Raw genomic sequence first — 15,009 nt, 5'->3', positions numbered from 1 at the left:
TAAACCTTGATGTTAGTATTAAGTGAACATGACCAGAAGCAAATGTTATTAATGAAACTCATGAGACTATATATTGTTCAAGCCCAAAGCAAGCCCAGCTATATTAACATGTCATATTGGTATTTAAGCATTCTCATTTAACCAAAAGTCTTCATTAATAGATGGAATAACCTGCACTCAGTGACCCTGCTTTACAAGTGACGAGAAATAAAAACAAGTGTGCCACAGTAGATGTTGCAGCTGTTGATGTTACTGTATTGACTTGCATTGTGACAGTGTCTCAATTATAGAATGAAGAGAGCAGAGATAATTAAAAGTGTTTTGAGAATCCCAGTGACTGGCATTTGTAATTGAGTAATCATGGCCGAGTGGAATGGCTGAGCATATTAATAGAGTTGCTCTTGTTTCTGCTCAAGTCCACTTTGACCACAGGTTGCAAAAATCAATCTGGCACCTTGTCAGTGTTTTAAGATTGGGATTTTCTTACACACAGCTCTTGCCACAAACAAGCCACAACAATTTATTTGTACTCACATGCGAGTTGAATTGTCAGTGTAGAGTGGTTACCACTATCATTCCATGTTTATTTGTGTTTTAAAAATTATTATTATTATTTGGTCAATATGTGAACTACTGTTCTTTGTGGCAAGCACTTGTTAACACTTTATTAAATTGCATGAATAAGGGTTGTTTACTTTGGCAAACATTTCCACCATGAAATAACATAAATGCACTTAATGTAGTTTTGATTAATGTGAGGCAAATGATTTACTTTTAATAACTCACTTGTGATGTTTAACTTAATATGATTAGTTTAGAGCTACCTTCATCTGGCACACAGTTAAACCTTGAGAGTTTTTGTTTCATTTAATCCATTTATATCGTAATGAAAGGGAGATGAACTCTCTAGCTACATTCAGTTTTGAGTGATTTCAAAATATGGTGCAGTCAAAACAGTCAGACACTGCCTGTTTTTGATTTGTATCCCTTAAAGCAGTGACTTAAGAACGATTTTGGTACAGTTTTCACTCAGTCTGGTGTTCTCAAGGACATAAGGGCATTACATTTCTTTGCTGAGCCATTATTGAGCCTAAGGTAAATCCTTATTTGACATGCAGTTAATATGTGTGACATTTTCCCTTACTTAAGCATAGAGCTTAAGCAAAGAAATATTAAATAGCAACGGTAAGTGAGATTACACACAGATTTTTTTGCCTTGGACAGTAGGACCCAGGTTTAATAAAAACTCACTGGTACATACAGACCTAGTTAGTTAATAGGTGCTTTCTTAACACTTAGCCAAGGGCTATCTTTAAATTTAAGTTTCTTTCATAACTATGCTATTATTGTATGGAAAGAGATGTATTTGCTGATAAGATCATTGCAAGCATAAAGTAGTGATTTGGCAGTTACCATTTATGAACTGTGATCAGATCACAAAAGCCTTTGTGTGGTGTTCGTCCGTCTTAGTTTAGATGTTGTCTCGACTTGAGAAATAACATAGCATTCAAAATACTCATAACTGCTGGCTTTTAAAAAAGAAGAAATCGTTTTTTCTGTCGCAATTGCTGTATCGTCTCTCGACCTAACAGCCTTTAAGAAAGTTTGAGGCAGCGTTGTGAGGTTTTTCCTGCACACCAGAGCCCAGGAGCAACCTGCATATTTCACATTTGTTTAGCTACTGCTGGTTTAAATCGTACAGCTGACGTTCCAAAAGATGCAGAAAGCTGCTTCAGCCATTTGCCAATATTGATAATCCTGTAAATTAAACAGTTTTGTGTTTTTAGGGAGACTCAACCAAAAGTGATTTAGTTTTAAATTTAAGTTGAATATAATGATTTCAATAAAATGTGTGAACCACCAACCAAATCATTATTCAAGTAAGTTCCAGTGAGATGACACTTACTGTAGCTGGTGTATGTGACTTCCTGTTATTGACATATTTACTGAATAAGATGCCGGCTTGCCCCCAGATTCCTGATTCCTGGATCACCTAGGTTGAATGGGTGCATTTCTGTTTTGGTAATAAACTCAATTATGTGGAAGTTACAGTGTGACTCTCTGGATATGAACATGCCTTTTGAACGACCAGCGGAGAAAAGGGTGTACATTGTAGTTGTAGCACACACATGACTTTGTAACCAACAACGAACAAGTGTTTTATGTTGGGAAGGAGGAATGGGAAAATACGGAGAGAAGCCATACAGTTAAGTGACCAAAAAAAACCTGGTGAACTGTTATATCATCTAGTTCACCAGTTTCCCATAGGATTAAATAAAGTATCAGAAAAAAATGCTATGTGAGAAATAGCATTTTTGTGTGCAGCTATGTGAGCAGCTGTGTGCTTTACTGAAATAGATCAGGTGAATGTAAACCAGCCACATGTTTAGAACGCTAACCACTGATTCCTCAACATTTAAAAATGTCTTTTGCAAAATTAAACCAGGATGTTTGATGACATGATTAATAAAGCACAAATCTCAGAGATTAGCTTGCAAATGTAGTGTCGTCTTTGTTCCAAGAAAATCTGGCAAAAATCAGTAATGTACTCACTACTGCCATTGATGGTCTTATAGTCTAATTAAACTGATAAATGCAGTTCAATACGGAGATTAGTAATGTAATAAGACTGTTTTTTTTTGTTTTTTTTTATAATTTGAGTGTTGCAATAGCTTAACAAAAAAAGAACAATGTACAAGGCAGGTGAGAGAGCAAAAACAGAAGTGCAATAATGACATTAAATTGATTAAAAACCCTTAAGGTGTGCAATCATGCTAGAATTAGTCTTTATTCATTTTTGTTATTTGAGTTTGCATGGTGAAGATTTAGGAACCTGATGACAGCAGGGACAAAGGACCTGTGGTACTGCTTCTTCACACACCACATTTTCACCCGCTGCAAGTGCTGATGTGTATATCTCCGCTGCTCAACCAGAGCAGCGGAGATAGTCAGTGCTTGTTTGATGCACAGAACGACTGATATGCAGGGCATGTAATTGAGGAGAGATATAAACTCTTGTATGTGAGCTATAGTAAACTAGTTTCTTCCCTATATGCCTACAATTTAGAATGACTTTGGAGAAGCATCTTTCAGGTCTTAATGACACTTGGAGCAGAGGTGAGGCAATAATCATTATGACTATATATACCCCAGTTGAACAAAATACATCTTGACATGGTGTAAATGGTTATGATTCCAATTATAGCACCAACATGAACAAACAAAGGATTGGACCTAGGAGCATGGCAGATGATACACATCTATAATCATAAAATAAATGCTCACATTGTTTATTGATTTAAATGAAGGTAAAATCTGAATAAGAATGAAATAAAACACAAATTTCTGTCATGTAAGTAGTTACAGCTACTCTTTTGCAGCTTAACCTACATTTGTATCCATTTCGAATGCTTTCATCCTCAGTAATTATTGTGGCAGAAGCATATACAGAAATAGTTCTAACCACAACTATCATACTGTGAAATGTTCATGTGCATACATGCCTAATTTCAGGGCATATGTCATTTATGTCTAAGCTGAGAAGCTATTTTTATCTGTGCAATTCAAACTGAAATGACCTCTTCTTAATTCTGACACAGATGAATTGAAACATATGGTATGCATTACATCCTTTTCTTTTTTTATCATCAGAGAGAAAAACTAGATTATATTTATATCTCCTGAACTCAACGTTTTTAGATAACTGCCTGCATTTGTGGTACTAAAAATTTCAGTTATATTTTGGCAGTTATAAAGCAGTAGGAGTCGTATGTATTTCCCCTTGCACCTGTTGTTTTCTTGGCACCCTCTCTTGATCCAAACATCCGTCACATATAAACCGTAAGTATAAATCTCTAAATAAGCCCCACATTGTAGTTTGAGTTTGAATGGAGATGATTTTTTTGAACTTTGTTTATAGACAAACCTCATAATCTAATGTGTTATGCACAGATGGTGTTCCTAACAGTCACGTGTAGAAAACAACACTATAGCCGGTCTGATTGGTGTCCTACAGCCAATCGTCCAGAAATCACATTTCCCTGTCTTTTTCCCGTGCTATCGAGGCAGAATCACCCTTATGTGGCCCCTGTGATAGATAGCTGAATGAAACTGGATCTGTGAAAAAAGGACAAGCACTCTGGGAGTTGCACAGCCTGCATGCCTTTCGCTCAACGGGGCACTCACTGGGACATTTCCTCAGTGGCTCTTTTTCAAAAGGGGCTTGCGCTGCAGTTCCATCTAAGGTCAGTACAGTAGGTCAACTGCCGATAGAGTTACAACCTCTCTTTTGTGGAGGTGTTGAACAAATTAGACCTCACAACTGCTTACCCAGTCATACAGGGGCAGCTGCAGCTCTCTACCCTCCAAAACATGCCAGTGACTGTTGTTCTATTGGGGAGCCATCTGTGAGGAATAAGCAGGCATGGTGATCAAATGATGCTCTAACAATTTTACTTCTGTCACTGCTGGGTATGAATGGACACTTAACTGAATCCGCATGGCATCAATGACCCAGCTGCCATTTTAAACTGTTGTTCTAATAAATGCTGACTAATGGTATCTATTGCAAAGTGACTACTTCTTTGTCAGTCAGTGTCAACAAATCAGCTTTAAAGACTACAGCAAAAGTAACCAAGCTAATGTCTATAAATCAGGAAACCACGGTCAGCTTTTCATTAGTTTTGTTTAGTTGGTTTGTTTTGAGTGGTAAGCTGTCTCTGCTTCAGTTTCTCCTCAAATCAAAATGATGCCAATTGGTTCTCCCTGAACTCACATCATATTTACATAAAGTTAAGCTTTTTGCATTATGTTCGTGCCGTGTCGCTGAGATCTTTTTGTCTCTCCCTCCCACACACCAGGGTTTACTGAGTGACTATGCTGGGATGCCATTGACTGTGAATGGCAGCTGTCGCTGGTCAAGGGATTTGTTGCTCTATGTGAATGCACTGAAACAGTTAGATATAATTGTTGTGTTCTGCTTTGAGCTCGAGACATAACTAGGCTTGTGATTGGAGTCTAGTATGCATGACCTTAACAAGACAAATATGTTTAATGATTCTTTCTTTAATGATTCCTCTATTATAAAGAGATTAATGTAATTATCCCAGGAACAACAATGAAGCAGCGAACATGCCAACACGGTCCAACACGGTCTCTTTAAATGCTGTCAATTATTGGACAGGCTTCATGATTTGGCTTTTATAATCTAATCTAATCCTGACCATTTCTGCTTGAAAAATTAGTGTAGTTGCCACTTAATTTCTTCAAGATCATGTAATACAATTAGCCTTTCAAGTCCACCTTCTAATGACATATATATAGTTGGCCATATTTAATACAGGCTTAACACTGCATTGAAGATGATAATGCAGTGTTAAAATATAACAAATACATTTTACCCAATGTCTGCACCACAAAGAGAATAATCTGAATTCATTTCGTTTCAGTTGGTATTGATCTCATCACCCTTACCACCACTCCAGAGTCTTTAGTGCTCAGGCTACCTTATCGTTCACTTTGTTATTGCAAGGGCAGATGAGAACTACAGATGTGAGTGTTTTAGATTAGATTTTCAGAAAAGTACCTTTTCCTCTGTTACCAATGTGTGACACTATAAACACATTTTTATTTGGTTACATTAAGTGGTTGCATTAAGCCACTGGCCTTAATAAATAGAACACCCATAAAGTGCATTGATACCTTTTCCTTTACAAAGCTTTAAGTCGAGCAGTTTATCTGGTGTTTTGTAACTGTGTAGCTTTTTGATTACTTTAACATTCTATAAGCTATTGAAATGAAACAAATGTGAAAAAATCAAACCGCTAGGACCACATTTACGTGGACTTAAGTAACCGGGTTATAGTCAGCTTTCCTGGAAAAGCTGATTTCTTAAGTGTAATGCAAATGGTAAAGCTGATTTCTAGAAATCTACCTGCTTTCCCCAGGTACATACCTGTCGATTTTCTTTTTCTTATCAGCTTTCTCCAATTGTGGAGAGGAACACGCAGCTGATTGAAACAATGGCTCAGTAAGATGGCGATGCTGCCTTGCCTTTACTAAAGTCTAAAGAAACTTTAACTAACATAAATAAGTCACTTTCCCTCAAGGATTTTTTAAAAATTCATACAGTTCGCATTGTGGATCAGCTGCGTGTGCGCTGTCACTATGCTGCAACCTAAACGCGCACAAAAAAGTAAGTTAGAAAGCAGCGTTTTCTGTCACTATACAGTTAAAAAAAAATTGTAAGTCAGGCTTTTAAAAAAAGTCAGTTGGTGGAGGAGAGATCAGGTTACTCTGCTACTGCATATTTACACAGATTTCCAGTAATGCAATTTCTTGAATGTATGTAAATGCCATTCCAAGAGTACCTCGGTTAATTAAGTGCATGTAAACACAGTCAAGGATGTTAGAGGCCACTTTTAATGGCAACTTACTCACAATGATCACAAACAACAAACAAGTGGACGTTCATTGATGCTGACCTTTATTCTATGTCCACTTACTGCAACTGATCGATGTTGAAGCAAAATTCCAAACATTTTGTGTGTATATGTGTGCGTTTTCTGTTTATATAAATAACATTACATTGGGTTCTATTAGTGTGGTTCAATTTTGATTTTGATGTTTTTAATGTTAATATGAAGTGTATATCTAGAACACAATAACCTCTGGGCAACGTTGTGTTAGGAAGTATAACAAACTGGTGTAACATACACTGGTTCATTCATGTTTTAGGCTCCTGTTATTGCAAGATTATTTTTGTGCTCTTGAGTTGAAAAGGCACAGCTTCATAAACCATGTGGGGGTGTGTGAGGCCAGCTACTACTTATTTATCAACAGTGACACTATCAGCAGTGCCTTCTGAAAAGACAGTCAGTCATTCAGAACAGTGGGGCCACCTTGGCTGTCAAAGCAGGATTTAGGCTGCATTTCCCGTGGTTGCCATGACAACCGTGGGAAGTGATTATGAAGAGAGGGTTTCGGAGCACTGCTGTGACACCAGTGGGTATTGCTATAGTGGTTTGTGCAGTGATCATAAGAGAATTACTGGCTCATAATCAAATGACTTTTTTTGTGTGTTTTGTACGCATTGAATGCTCTGTTCTATGAGGACAGAGCTGTAGGGCATCAAGTCTAAATTATTAGATTAATTGAACTCAGAATAATGAAACCCTTTACTTTTCTCTTCTTTCTAGGGCAAAATGTGGTTAAATGGGACAGGAACGAGTACACCGTGAGGATTCTCTAGCCCTTGCCCCGGAGTCCCAGCCATCTGAGAGGGTGTTGGACCTCACTGAGGCATTACTGGGCCCTTGGCACTAAAATGTCCCTAAGTGGTGGCACTGCAGGCGGGAAAGGTGTGGACTCTAATGCGGTGGACACTTATGACAGCGGGGATGAATGGGATATCGGTGTTGGAAATCTCATTATTGACCTTGACGCTGACTTAGAGAAGGAAAAACTTGAGATGTCTGGTACAAAGGACGGCATGGCGGCACCACCAAGTGCAGTGGCACAGTTGCCTGAAAACATCAGGTTTGTTAGTCCAGTGTCTGGGTCTCAAGGCAAGGAAAGTAAATCAAAATACAAGCGCAGTAAGAACTCTAAAGACAATAGTAACAAAGCTTCAGGTGGAGATGGGGGCAAAAAAGAGACTACGGGACGGACTCAAGGGGAGCCAACAGGCACAGCAGTGAGTGCAGGAACAACTGGTAATAATTCCACTTCTGGGAAGAACATGGATAAGGGGGGCAAAGCCTCTAGAGGTGTTCTGGGTGGTAAAAAAGAGAAAGAAGGGGCTGGTGGAAAAGGTAAGAAGGACAAAACTGATGGAGCGCCAGTTATTACAATATCTGCAGCAGAGAAGGACACTGTGTCTCAAGCTCAAATTGCTTTGGGGAATAGTCGTAATACATCCTATGAGAACACACAATCAACAGACTTGGCAGAAGCCAATCAAATGGGGAATATTGCACTTGAACCAGTTGGGATAGTACAAGCATTGACAGGAAAAACTGAACCAGAGGAGGTGGAAATTGGTAATAGTGAATGCAAGACATTAAAGAAGGTGAAAAATGAAAAGGTAAGTTTTTTTTTTTTCTTTTTTCTTTTTTCTTTTTCTTTCTTGTTATGATGCATGGGTTTCTTTGGGGCTTGACTTGGATCATATTTTTGTTTCTCAAAGGCATTCAATTTCAGGTTTTATTGGGGATGTGCAGTTGTCATTTGGCATCCATATGTTGCAACAAGTTGTGCTTTGTGATAGTCTGTCACTTACAACAGGCTCAGAGATGCACTCCATTTCCTGAAGCTGCCTGACATGTGATGCGTATAAAGACCCTCTGCTGTTTTCTCGTTTATTACCACACTGTGAAGGACACCCTTGACAAATATGATGCTGAGACAAGCTTCAGCAAATAGCCCATAGCCCATTGTTTTTTTCCCTTCTTGCAATATTTAGTGTTAGACTAGAATGTGACATAGAATGTCAGCTATATACTCATCAGCAACAGTGTTAAACAATCTGCCTAATAGGTCATCCCTAACAGCATTTCCTTTCTGTTGTGAGCTGGGCCTTGATCATATTTAGATCTGGAGAAGGACAAGGCAGTAACTTGAAGTTTGTCATCTTCGTTTAACCGTTGTGGTGCATTGTTCTATTATGCTGAAAGAGGCCACTGGCATTAGAACGTGGGCGATCACAGGCCCTTTGATTAGTCTGCGGCTACACATCACTATACGTAGGATGCTGGGACTCACAGTGTGCTAACATCTGGCAATTATACACAGCATTAAATCTTTTAACCATTAATGCTACAGTAGCTCTTCTGCAGTGAGTCATAAACACCCATGACACACCAGTCCAGAGGTTGTCCTTCCTTGGACCACTATAGGAAGGTACTAACACATGTTATTAGGAACACCCCCCAGGATCTGCTGTTTTGGATATGCTCTGACCCACTTGTTTAGTCATTACAATTTGTCCATGGTTAAAATTACTCACATTCTTATGCTTGCCCATGTTCCATTTTATTCCAAACATCAACTCCGTGAACTGACTGTTCACTTGCTGTGAAGTATCTCATCTTTTGACATGTGCCACTGTTAAGAAGATGATCCATTACTAGTTCACTTTTCAGGGGTTACAATGATTGTGGGTGAATGTTGTATACATCACATTACACTTGTGAAGTAAAGTAAATGCCAAGGCATGTTCCACTTAATGTTCACAAAATTTCAGTGCTGCCATTGTCATAGAGGCACAGCACTAAGGTCCATTTTAGCAATTAATGCACACTTACCTTGTGCGATCTATCACCGTGTCTTTTGTATGCCTCATAGCAGCCTTTTCATACTCTATAAAAGACAGCAGAGCAGGGAGGTGCTGAGGACTGTTTTTGTCTGTCATCGTGTTCCATTCCTAATCCCACAAGCCCCAGCAATAACTGGTAGAGCAGTGTGTGGGGGAGGTAGTTGGTGCAAAGCACGCCTTCGTCGTTTTTCCTGCTGCTCTCAAAGTGGCATGGGGGATGGGCTGCGAGGCAGCCTCTTTAAATCCTTAAATCCAGAACACTCTGTTATAAACACAAGCTGAAGGGTCCCTTGGACAGACTGCTATCAAAGGAAATTTCAGGAAACTCTTTCCAATCAGAAGGCATTTAGAATGGAAAGGCTTTTAAGGGAGAACTACATGAAATGGTGACTCACTGCATAAAGAAGAGGTCACAATGGTTTTCAAATAGCTAACTGCAGAAATGTATCCTTGAAAATGTGATTAACAAAAGGATGTATTTCTTTTTATTGCTGCATAACAAAATTGGGCTTGATGACGAGCTTTCAGGTTGGCAACCCTAGTTAATGGATATGTTAGAAACTGAGTAGTTTTTTTCCCCTCAACTAAATGTCACAAAACCTCAGTATACTGTACATATAAACATTCTGTCATCTGGACTTTGTCAATTCTTTATGCCTACCTCAACAAGTAAACTGGAATGTTTCACCACATAAGGAAGAGGGTGAAGGCGAGGTCAAGAACAGTAATAATACAGCTGGATCCAAATTTGGTGTTTATACCAATGAGGTTGGCCACACCAGCCTGTACACACTTAATTGATGACAGCCTTATCATTTTTAGCTCTTCTGTTTTTCTTTTTAGCTCAAACAAAAACATTTTGGATGTAGTAGAAGAACAAAATACACGTTTTATGAAGAAACCTTTTCATTCTTGTGATATTTGTTCACAAGATGCACACCCTACTATCCTGTTTATGGCTTTTTGACTTTAACACATCTGTATAAAATTTAAAGACTAAAATTACAGTGAGCAACACAGTCATTTTAAGCCACTTTTACACATGCCCTAGAATCCTGATCTTCTCCAGATTTTACTGTTGCTCTGTCCTGAATTGTTAAAAGATTTAAAGTGAGCAAATAGGTGCGTTTACAATGTTTCTGTTAGGGGACTGCCTCTGCGTTTTTTGATGGATGGCTTTAAACAATACAGTTTCCCACAGTATACTTCTCAGTTATATTGTGCCTCCTGACCTGATTCTCCAGACATCTCCTTTCAGACATGCACTGGAATTTTGACATTACCCTGACTTTGTCAGGAAAGGTTGTATATGCAAACGAATATGTCAGTGGAATGCTGCCGAAATTATCAGGACATTATCTTTCGAGCCCCTAGTGAGATGTGTGAGCTTGTGCATGCAGCATGCTGCTCTTTGGCAAATCCTCTGGAGAATTACGTAAAAGGTTAAGGTTAACGTCTCTATCACTCAACTGTTGTCGTATCCGAGTGCTGGAACTTTTTTTTATTAGTTGCATGGCTCCGATGTCCTTTAAACAAAACACTGTTTCCTAATAAAATTTTATATCATGTTATGCCTACTGTGCACGCTGATCACGCACAGATATCAAGCAGATTTTCATGTGAGGACGAATCTCATTGACCACTCCGGACAGTGTCGGAGGCTGAATTCATGTGTGAAACAGGCTGCATTTACAAGCACTTGAGTAACTGGGGTACTCTGATTGGCATGCATTGGTAATGAAGCATGATTACCCCGTTAAAGATTTTTCTTTTGATTCAGCCTGTCACTCAGCTGTTTGTCTCTGCCTGCAGCCTTTTGTTAGGCACATGCACAGTTGGAGAAAGTCGATTAGAAACCTAGTTATGTGTATACATATCAAAATATGGGCATTCTCCAACAGAAATGTACCTCGGCAAAGCAGGTTTCTCTAATCCTCTACCCCGATTTCACAATCCAGCTTTCCCGACTACGTGACACTGAAGAAACCAGCTAAGATGGCTGACTGTAACCTGGTCACTTAAGTCCATGTAAATGCACTCATTGTCCAGAATTCATATGTGAATCTATTTTCTTTTTTACACACTGGCCACACTAGTACAATTGATTACTGTTGGAAAATACATTTCCACATAGCAGCTAGGCATTAGTTACAGAAGTTAAAAGAGCTACCTTTACCACATCTAGTGTAATCTAAACACAAATGCATAATTCTTACTAGCAATCTTGTTCTCCGTGGTATAGGAGTAACAGTGTACGTACATTGCCTGTGTTCTAAGTTAAAGGTCCCTAAACATCAGTTCTTAGAAGCTGAGATCATCTCTACTTTCTTTATAGAAGTGCTAACCATCTCTGAGTGTGTCTCCCCCACCTCTCATTATACTAATCCAGAAGAGCAAGACATTCGTCAGATGCCTCGATGTGCCACTGGCCTTGATAAATGGAGCAGCTCTCACGGAAAATTACATTGGCAATGTTACTTTGAAAATGGGGAGACAAAGGAATGGCTGCACTAGAATGAAAGAGCATAGCTACTGCTCTGTACTGCTCTCCGGCTTAGGGAGAGGAAGGATCTCATGAGAGCCAGTTCGAGTTCTCTCTCTTTGCTATTGCCTGACTGACTGTTGCTATTGTGTTACAATACAGTTCTTTTAAATAGTGCCAGGGATTATAAAAGCTCTGGAACAGACAGACCGTGACTTAAGAATAGTGCAAATTACATAAAGGCACTCTCGCTCTAAAGACAGCCTTTTAACTTATCTGTCCAGGTTCTAGTATGAGTAATTCTTCACTGAGCAGAGTTGTTGGTTTCTTAAAAACAATTTAACACCTGCATGAAAGAAATATGAAATGTCCCTTAGGTCCTATCTAATAAATCTGGCTTGTTGATTGTTCTGGATTTAAATCTTACAAACGATACTCTTCGCACACAGTGACATATTAGGCTGCCAGTGTGCACTGTCAGAACTGATTGTTAAATGGTTGAATAGCTTCCCCAAACACCTTTTAGATGCTTGCAGCGAGGGGGTCTGTGTTCGTCCATTTCTGTGACTATGAAACCAACCATCTGACATCCACATCACACCCTCTTCACGCTGTGATTGTTCAGCTGTGCAGAGATGGGGAAAGTGGCAGGGTTTGAGCTCTACTCTCAAGCTGTCTCTCTTATTTCTTTTTTCCCCCCTCCTTTTTTTTTAAACAACTACTTTGTTCAAGAGGGTACAACACTGTGGATGCTAGTGGTTGGATGCCACATTTTATGAAGTAGTACTGTTCACAACTTAAAACTTTTATCATGATATGGCAACTGTAGCAGAATTGCATAAAAGTAATTGTCACAGAATTAATTGGCTCTTAATCGTATTCTACTTTGTATCACCCATGTTAAACAAATAAAACAATAAATGTTAGGATCAATGTTTAAGTCTACAGAATGTTGATAAGAGAGTACTGAATTATCTCCCAGTGCTGTTTCATTTCTGTTTCTACATTGTTGCTTCTGCATGTTTTTGAAGCTTTCACCCTCAGGGAGTCTCTCACTACTATAGTAGGAAGCCATTTGACACTAATTGTTTTCCACGTCTGCCATTAGCCGCTGCCTTCACATGCTTTGAGCTTGTAGGCAAAACAAAACTCAGAACAACATAAACTAGAAATGAAATAAAATCAAGCAAATATGATAATGGTTATGATTGTGACTGTTCTTTTTACTGATTAAAATTCTGTTCATTTCCATGTCCTATGGAATTAAGCAGACTAAGACACACACCATGTATGACACATACTATGTATACCACATGTATTCAAAGTTTTGAGAGTCCTGTCCTTAGTAATTTGTGCAATCACCGAATATTAAATGCTTTGTGTAATCACATGATGGAAATGAATACAAAATGCTGGTATCTTCAAATGTCACAATATAATGCCAATGGCATACAGTGTTCGTCTGGTGACTGTTGTTTCATAGGGTTACCTGCCTGTATGTGACATTGTCAATGTGTATAGTCGATATCAAAGCAAATGTAATAATTAATGCCAGAGTAGGACACAGTCTGGTATTCCAGCACATACTGCACATACATCATGATCATTTGCGGTTAAAATAAAACAGATTTCTGTACAAATTAGCTGTCAATCTTAACCCTAGTTGGATAATTCTTAAAGCGTAACCAACCATTAGGCCAAATTCCTCAGGCCATACAGCACATCAGAGATTCAAATACAGGGTTAGACAAAAGGTGCCATGGCCTGCAAAATGTATCCTCTTGTTGCACAGAAAATTCAGCTTTTTTGTTTAATACTTAGTACTGAAACAAAGTCCTCCCGTTCACAATGGCTGCCTGTAGTAAACTTGACCTTACTGAATGGTTAGTTTGATTTGTGTCCCATCTCTCCACTTCCTGAAGGCTTTTGGGATTTTCTGTCACTTTTGATATCAAGTGTAGGTGAGGCCTGCTTTTACTACTAGTGCAGTCACGAATAATAGAAACCTTGAAAGAGCCATGGTTGGAAAGAGTGTGAGTGTTCTTTTTCATCAGCCTTTTTTGTTGACATCTTTCAGATCTCCCTCAGAGTCACTTTTTCTTCTGATTATGTCTTCTCTTAAAAAGACATTGTCATAATTACCTTCGCGCAAAAGTTACATATTTATAGCAGATCCTTAGATTGTAAATAGTGATCCCGTTAAAGTTTCCCAGTAGAAATCAATGGGAATATAAACCTTAAGATGCTATGCTGGGAGTGTGAATGCTGTTGTTGCTTTTTTTATTAGAATACGTTTGTTATTAAATGAGTAATTGCACTAGTATGTAGCATTCATCATGTTATTATAGTCTGAAAACTTAAAAAAGTAATCATGTTGGATTTATTTTAATCATAGGTATTTTTTTTTTTTTTTTTTAGTTTGGTTATAAAATGCAATGCTTCATTAAGAGTTGGTGTGAAGGGACACAACATGTCTAAGTACTTAAAAAGAGCAATTACATATCTGTCCAAGAAAGCCTCCGGTTAAAGCATGATTCAAAGCATGATTTGTCTTTTATTTCTCTGTCCTAAGCTTTCCACGAGGTATGTTGTGCTATGTCTGGATAAGCTTGCTATGAGGGAGGCATGTGTGAGGGGGAGGGAGCAAAGGATTGTACAACTAATTCAGCTCATGAAAGACTTATGCAGCAAGAGCAGCTGTCTTCCATTGTCAGCCTGCAAATTTCCAGCGTGCCTCATTTCGCCTCTCAATGCTTGAGTAGCAAGAAAGCAAGAGAACAAAGAACAGAGAGGAAACAACCCAAAATCAGAAGTAAAAATAACAAGCAGAGAAAGAGAAAGCAAATATCAAAACTTTCATTGCACTAACTCAGTGTAGGCCAAGTTCTATTTCCTCTATTTAAAACGAGTGGATGTTGGTTGGACCATGCTCTAATAATAAACTGAAGCCATTCCGTGTGCACTATGCAGACAGATAAAAAGGTCTGTGGTGAGAGGGAGAAAGGGCATATGAGGGGTAAGAGGAAGAGAAGGGGGAGGAGGATGGAGGGAGGGTGGGGTTGCGTGAGATTGGGAGAGGAGGGAGCGAGGGTTGAACAGTGTTATGAATGGATAGAGTCTTTAACCCCCCAACAAACTGAATAGTTTTTCACAGGCTGCTGCGGCTGTTTGTGGAATGAGCTGGGCTGGCTGAGAGCTCTTGGATTCCTGAATC

The 15,009-nt window shown here is 38.9% G+C and overlaps 1 protein-coding gene and 1 long non-coding RNA gene across 5 annotated transcripts in view; one reads left to right on the top strand and one right to left on the bottom strand.

The window, feature by feature from the left end:
• LOC137119012 (uncharacterized) overlaps nucleotides 1–9,579 on the bottom strand; it is a 30,328-nt gene extending 20,749 nt beyond the window's left edge. For both annotated transcript variants that reach the window (XR_010913712.1, XR_010913713.1), the window contains exon 1: nucleotides 9,303–9,579. This is a non-coding gene — a long non-coding RNA (uncharacterized lncRNA). The remainder of the gene's footprint in view (nucleotides 1–9,302) is intronic.
• Nucleotides 1–15,009, top strand: part of LOC137118899 (zinc finger protein 609-like) — a 69,498-nt gene that overhangs the window by 13,675 nt on the left and 40,814 nt on the right. For all 3 annotated transcript variants that reach the window (XM_067495802.1, XM_067495801.1, XM_067495804.1), the window contains exon 2: nucleotides 7,197–8,083. In XM_067495802.1, the coding sequence (XP_067351903.1) occupies nucleotides 7,325–8,083 (759 nt within the window). In that variant the 5' untranslated portion in view covers nucleotides 7,197–7,324. The remainder of the gene's footprint in view (nucleotides 1–7,196; nucleotides 8,084–15,009) is intronic.

Source organism: Channa argus, chromosome 2 (genome assembly GCF_033026475.1).
Source record: "Channa argus isolate prfri chromosome 2, Channa argus male v1.0, whole genome shotgun sequence".
Taxonomy (NCBI): Eukaryota; Metazoa; Chordata; class Actinopteri; order Anabantiformes; family Channidae; genus Channa; species Channa argus.
This window is presented reverse-complemented; position numbering and strand designations above follow the sequence as displayed.